Below are 7336 nucleotides of genomic sequence, written 5' to 3' on the forward strand. Positions count from 1 at the left end.
CACAATTTGAGTTGAATTACTGAAATAAATGAACTTTTCCACGACATTCTAATTTATTGAGATGCACCTGTATTCAGTTTTTTCCTTCAAAATACCAGTGTTCATTTCTCTTGATAACTGTCTTAACAGATCTAACCGTGTTTTCGTTTCTTGGCAGAACTGCTGGCCACAATTGAATTTATAGTGGTTAGATCTCACTGAGTCTCATGGAGCAGCTTTAATTAGGACCTGTGAATCTTGATTCTGCCTCTGAGATCGTCAGCTGTATATTCAACGTTTGATTCAGCACTTTGTTAGTAATACATGCTATTAATTAATATAATCGCTAAATTCAGGTTATGTCAAACTTTTGGCAGTTGTGTGACATCCTGCAGCTAAACTGGTAGGTCGTGGAACTAACAATATCATGGGAACACATTTACTGATTAAATGTATACATTTGAGTGCACTAAAGTGTTCAATGAATAAATGCAAACATATAAAGGAATATAAAAAAAGATGACATCTATAAATCTCCCCAACACATTTTAACATTCATCACAAAATAAATGCTAAACATGTGCAACACAGTACAAAAACTAATAAAGAACAATATTATCCAAAATAAAACACATGTGACCCTGGACCACAAAACCAGTCATAAGGGTACATTTTTCGAAATTGGGATTTATACATCATCTGAAAGCTGAATAAATAAGCTTTCCATTGATGTATGGTTTGTTAGGACAATATTTGACCGAGATACAGCTATTTGAAAATCTGGAATCTTGAAGGTGCAAAAAAATCTAAATATTGAGAAAATCACCTTTAAAGTTGTCCAAATGAAGTTCTTAGCAATGCATATTACTAATCAAAAATTAAGTTTTAATATATATATATAGAAGGACATTTACAAAATATCTTCATGGAACATGATCTTTACTTAATTATCCTAATGATTACTGAAAAATCAATAATTTTGAATCATACAATGTATTTTTGGCTATTGCTACAAATATACTTCAGCGACGTAAGACTGGTTTTGTGGTCCAGGGTCACATTTTTGGTGAAAAAGTACAATGTTCTTTTTTTAAATACAGTCAACATGCTCAAAAAAAATACAGGTGCCAAGTCATATATTCAAAAATACATTTTTCAAAATGGTAATTTCCAAAAACATTTAAATATATTACACCTATAAAGAAATGGCAACTTGGCTTTATATATGCAAAATATATAAATAAAGTGGTTTATGTCCCTCTTGTAAAACTTTAAAGTATATTTATGTATTTCCAATTAGTTCCCAATAAATACATTATTTTTGGTCACCTATGCAGTTATATGTGAAACAATACAGTTGAGACTAAAGTGCTCAATTCTTAAGGGATAAAACTGCAGTGCTGTTAAACTGTATTTAGAAACAGCTGGTATAAAACTTCTGAAAACAGTTGTTTAACCCAAAACAAGTCCGTTTTATGTATGTCAAATTCTTGACTGTGGCTGAATGAAGGATTTTTACAGTCACTGTTTGATATTTGACAACAGCGACCGAAAGTTGTCCAGCTCTCTGACACTTGTGGAGATCCTGAAACAAAACAAGACGCATGAAAAAGACATGTCAACTAAATATATCTAGACAAAAATAGATATTGACATACCTTCCGAAAGCATTGAACAAAGACACAATTTCCTGCCGGCTGAGCTGAAATGATGGATTGGTGTTGCTTGTGTTGGGCATTGCCTCTATTTGCCTTTCTGAGAACAGGATTTTCAGCACGGTTCCTAGGCCTTGGGTCTATGAGAGACATTCACTGAACGTCACATATCAACACAAATAACATCATCTGGTTACCTGTCATGATCTTTACCATTTACCTGCAATTTGCCCCAAAGTCTGCATTTAAAGCATTCAACACAGTCCATGACGCGCGAGATGTTCTTAAAGGTCAGCTTGAAGTCTTCCTAAGGTCAGGGAAGATGCAACTGATTTATTACTTCTTTAAAAACATTTCTGCAACATTGTTAATATAGCAAACATGGAAAGGAGCCACTGACTTTCAGTTTCATGGCTTCCTTCTTATTTCCAGCAAATAGAGCAGTCTCATCAAAATGCAATGGAAAAGATCTGCAAATAAAGAATGTTATATTACTTCAAAAATTGTAAACATATATGTATAAAAACACTATATTGTGAAATATTATTACAATTTTAAATAACCATTTTCTATTTTACTATATTTAAAAATGTATTCCTGTGATGATAAAGCTGAATTTTCACTCTTCTCTTCAGTGTCACATGATCCTTCAGAAATCATTCTAATACATTGTTTGGGTGCTCCAGAAACATTTCTTATTATCATCAATGTTGAAAACAGTTTTTTTGGAATTAGTATATTATTATAATATTTTGGAAACAGTGATGCACTTTCAATATATTAGCTAAATAAAAATATTAAAGGAACACTCCACTATTTTTGAAAATAGGCTCATTTTCCAACTCCCCTAGAGTTGAACGGTTGAGTTTTACCGTTTTCGAATCCATTCAGCCGATCTCCGGGTCTGGCGGTAGCACTTTTAGCTGTAGCTTAGCATAGATCATTGAATCTGATTAGACCGTTAGCATCTCTCTCAAAAATGGGTGCAGCAGGCGCAATGCAATGATATTACGCAGCGCCTGAAAATAGGTTAACTTCCGTCAACATAACCAACGTGACCACCTGCTTGCTCAGGGAGCATGTTGGGGACTATTTTCAGGCGCTGCGTAATATCATTGCGCCTGCTGCACCCATGGTACGGCAGCAAAGTTCCTCGATTATTACGCCGGAATGAGAGTATAGTTCCTAGCCTTATCGGCCTAGCAAATCACAACTTTTCATTTTCCGTCGGTCTTAGTACACAATGTAACTACAGAAGAGTCAAGTTTTAAATAGAAAAAATATAGAAACTCTTTGGTCATTTTTGAGCGAGATGCTAACGGTCTAATCAGATTCAATGATCTATGCTAAGCTACAGCTAAAAGTGCTACCGCCAGACCCGGAGATCGGCTGAATGGATTCGAAAACGGTAAAACTCAACTGTTTAACTCTAGGGGAGTTGGAAAATGAGCCTATTTTCAAAAATAGTGGAGTGTTCCTTTAATAACTCAATCACTTAAAAAAACATTGCAGTGCTCTTACTTGGCTATATGGAGGAGCTCTAGAAGCGATTTCTTTTTCTCGTTATCTTCTGTGGGTTGACCAGTGTACAAATGGAAGGCGGGACGTTCAAAATAAGGGAGTATTTTTGCCAGAGCACGCAGCTCAATGAGGTACAGGAAGTAGAGGTTGCGGAGCCTATTTGGCCCCTCCCCTTCTGTCAGTTCCTTGTCAAACCTAAGCTGGAACTCGGAGACATTGTGACCCCACTTCATTTCGAACCAGTTTTCTGACCAATCAAATCAAATCAGACAATTAAACACTCAAGTTTAAATAGTCTCAGAAATTCTTTTACTTTTTTAAAACTTTACAATTTTAACCTACAATGAAAAACATAAAAGTCGTGACTCACCATCTAGTAGGTACCTGGCACTCAGGTGTATGTTTATACTGGCATGCAGTCCTGAGATCAGCCTGAAGAATGCTCGTTTCTCCACACACAAGCCTGGGGGAACAACAAGAGGAACATGTCAATTAAAATATACAGTAGCAAATATAAAAACCCCACCTATAAGCAGAAACTTACCCTCTAGCCAACGGTAGAACCCCTGCCCTTTAATTAGAAACAGACTTGTCAATTTCTAGCTGATCAAATCACTGGTTAAATGGATTTGAAGTGTGTATGTAACCTTACCATCATCTCCTAAAGTGGAGGGAAAAAAGAGAAAGACGATTATGAGGATTATCCATCATAAGCATCACGATATGGTCCATGACATGGGTCTACTGCATATAAAATCAATGTGCTAAAAAGATGACAAATGTTAGACTAGAAAACATAAAACAAAACATTAATTAATGCTTACCACTGTTAGATGCCAAAGGATTCAGTGGCCGTTTAACTGAATATGGTCTTAAAAAATTAGCAAAAAAAGAGAGAGTTGTTACAACATTATGAGCACTCAATGATAATTAATACAAATATTAAAGACAGGTTAGGGTGTAAATTATATGTGGGTTTTTAAGGTGTGTTATTTGTTCAAAAATTCTGTAAAAACAGAAACATTGTGAAATACTATTACAATTAAAAATAGCGATTTTCTGTTTTAATATATTTGAAACTGTAATTTATTCCTGTGAGTTCAAAGCTGAATTTTCAGCAGCAATTACTCCAGTCTTCAATGACAAATTATCCTTCAGAAATCTTTCAAATACAATGATTTGTGCTCAAGAAAAAATCAGAATGTAAAAGTCTGATCTGCACGAAATACTCGCGAACAGAAGCTGTAGCTATTTATAATATGTTATTGACATAAGTAAAAAAACAAGACATACATTGCCGTTCAAAAGTTTGGGATCAGTAAGATATTTCATGTTTTTTAAAGAAGTCTCTTCCGCTCATCATGGCTGCATTTATTTGATCAGAAATACAGAAAAAAAACTGTAATATTGTAATATGTTTTTTATTTATTTTAATATACTTTAAAAAATATATGAAAAGCTGAATTTTCAGCATCATTACTCCAGTCTTCAGTGTCACATGATCCTTCAGAAATCATTCTAATATGCTGATTTATTATCAATATTGGAAACAGTTTTGCTGCTTCATATTTTTTTGGAACATGTGATGCTTTTTTCAGGATTCTTTGATGAATAAAACATTAAAGAGAACAGCATTTATTCAAAATCAAAATCTTTTGTAACAATATACACTATCTTTCAAAAGTTTGGGGTCAGTAATTTCTTTTCTTTTCTTTTCTTTTCTTTTCTTTTCAAGAAATGAATGCTTTTATTCAGCAAGGATGTGTTAAATTGATAAAAAGTGATCATACAGACTTCTTTTTAACTTTATTCATCAAATAATCCTGAAAAAAAGTATCACAGGTTCCAGAAAATATTAAGCAGCACAACTGTTTCCAATACTGATATTAAATCAGCATATTAGAATGATTTCTGAAGGATCATGTGACACTGAAGACTGGAGTAATGATGCTGAAAATTCAGCTTTGCATCACAGAAATAAATTCTATTTTAAAGTATATTAAAATAGAAAATCAGAATTTGAATGGTAATAATATTTTTCAATATTACAATTTTTTTCTGTATTTTTGGTCAAATAAAGCCCATGATGAACAGAAGAGACTTCTTTAAAACACATTTAAAATCTTACTGATCCCAAACTTTTGAACAGCAGTGTAGTTGATGGTTAACTAACTATTCTGAGGCTGCGAACGCTCGTTTGAAAGTGTGAGAAACTTTAAATGAAATCATTTTACTGACAGAAATTACAGTGACCCCATGAAGGTCACTAAATACTCTTCCACACTGGTCAGAATAAATATGATCGTGACTCTTTACTTGAAGCAGTTCTCCTCATATATGCTGTTCCAGATCCGCCAGGCCTCTGGTCCTTTATAGCCGGTGAAACGCTCAGGGTTGAGCAGGAGGTCGACATACTGTGATTCAGGTGAGTCCACATCTAAGAAAAGAAAAAAAATCAATGATGCAGCCTGTGGAGGATGAATAAAGCATACTGGTCTGCATGTACTGGCCAATGATCACACACTTCAAATAACAAGCAGATTATCAATTGAGCAAACTATGAAAGCCTTGATTACCGTCCAACATGCAGAAACGGTCCGATTCATCATCGTGTTTCTTCCACTCCTGAAGAGCCTGGCGTGTCTCGTCACTACATGGGGAAACATTGAGAGAGAGAACTTGCACAAACAAGGTCAAAAAGTAAAGAATTGTGTAAGTATTCCTGACTCTCAGAAAGTGCAACACATTGACACAAACATACCTTAGAGAACCATTGACGGCTCCAAGTTTCTCTGCCTTCTCACACTCCTCTAAATCCTGACTGGCTGCTTCTGAATACTGTGAGGAAAAATAATCAACATCCACCAAGAACAAAACGTGTGATATACACTATATGACTTAATAATACCTTATAACTGCTGGATTTAAGGCCCTCTGGTACTTCACCCTGCACAGAAAGACACAAGGAGTCTTTTCACTTATCACATATGAAATCCCTCAAGACAAAATCAACTGAATGAACCTTGAAAAGCTCACCGGTGTGCATGGTTTCACAGCACAGTATTTGAGTCCACACTGACTGTGGTCTGTCCAGAACGGGCAGGGGTTGTTCAGATTGACCTGAGCATAATATTGAATATTAGAGATGAAAGAACAAACAATAAATAGATATTTTCACTCTATTACCAACAATAAACTCACCTTATAAAACCGGAAATAATCAGATGATAGTAGTTTTTGTAGTTTGGGAAAGATTTCTTTGTTGTTGAAACTGTCGATGGTCTCAACATCACAAGCACAATCATCAAGAGTCCCAGTGACCTACGACCAAAATGTAACCGTCCAATTAATCAAAAGTAACACATTTTGACACAAATTAAGTTGGTTAATCATGTTAATTTGCAAAATGACATTACAAATCAGTCTCAGAACACCACTTGAAAAAATAAAAAATACTGTGAAGATACCTTACATGAAGATATAGTGATGGTTTCAAATGACAATACTACAATACTTTGATATAGTTGCCAATGCCATACAGTTTCATCATTTGTGGATTACTTGATATGGATTTTTCAAAATAATAGTATTTAATCACATTAATACACACACACAAAGAAATTTTAATAGCTGATGAAATATTTGAGCTGAGCATAACTAAAAAAATATATATAATTACTATAAAAATTTCCTTGATTACTAAATCAGTTTTAAGTGTTATTGTAAAATTACAACTAAAACCATAAAAATGTATTACCTGAAATAATCATAAATCAACATTAGCTGAAATTAAACATACAAACTTATTGTATTTCAGCTAGTTGCCAAGGCAGCATGTCTCTTTATAAAATGAATAAAATAAAATACAAAAAATAAATAGACATAATTGTAAAACAAAAAAAAATAATATACAAAACACAATAAAATTACTCAAACTTTAACTAAAATTAAAACGTAAACTATAAAAATAAAAACTAATTAAGAATATTAATTTAGTTTCTAAATTATACAAAAAAAAACACTGTTTCCTTGGTATGTACCATAGGCCATTATCTGACTGACTACCATATTTATATTTACCATGGCATTAGGTCATATGATGCGATTTCAAGTTTTCCTTTCTCTTTGGAGTGTTACAAGCTCTTGGTGCATAAAGAAGATCTGTAAAGTTGCAAAGACTA

At 33.8% G+C, this 7336-nt stretch overlaps 1 protein-coding gene across 1 annotated transcript in view; it reads right to left on the reverse strand.

Moving 5' to 3' along the window:
* Window positions 1-1430: 1430 nt before the first annotated feature.
* LOC107679999 (ERO1-like protein alpha) overlaps window positions 1431-7336 on the reverse strand; it is an 11915-nt gene continuing 6009 nt past the window's right edge. Inside the window, exons 2-16 of the mRNA XM_016475737.1 lie at window positions 6357-6476; window positions 6192-6275; window positions 6064-6102; window positions 5917-5993; window positions 5732-5805; window positions 5472-5592; window positions 3980-4026; window positions 3808-3816; window positions 3700-3726; window positions 3526-3618; window positions 3156-3402; window positions 2035-2104; window positions 1855-1941; window positions 1638-1774; window positions 1431-1564 (exon numbers count right to left, since the gene is read on the reverse strand). Of these exons, the coding sequence (XP_016331223.1) occupies window positions 1501-1564; window positions 1638-1774; window positions 1855-1941; window positions 2035-2104; window positions 3156-3402; window positions 3526-3618; window positions 3700-3726; window positions 3808-3816; window positions 3980-4026; window positions 5472-5592; window positions 5732-5805; window positions 5917-5993; window positions 6064-6102; window positions 6192-6275; window positions 6357-6476 (1296 nt within the window). The 3' untranslated portion in view covers window positions 1431-1500. The remainder of the gene's footprint in view (window positions 1565-1637; window positions 1775-1854; window positions 1942-2034; window positions 2105-3155; window positions 3403-3525; window positions 3619-3699; window positions 3727-3807; window positions 3817-3979; window positions 4027-5471; window positions 5593-5731; window positions 5806-5916; window positions 5994-6063; window positions 6103-6191; window positions 6276-6356; window positions 6477-7336) is intronic.

This window comes from Sinocyclocheilus anshuiensis, unplaced genomic scaffold (genome assembly GCF_001515605.1).
Source record: "Sinocyclocheilus anshuiensis isolate Anshui unplaced genomic scaffold, SAMN03320099.WGS_v1.1 scaffold772, whole genome shotgun sequence".
Classification (NCBI taxonomy): Eukaryota; Metazoa; Chordata; class Actinopteri; order Cypriniformes; family Cyprinidae; genus Sinocyclocheilus; species Sinocyclocheilus anshuiensis.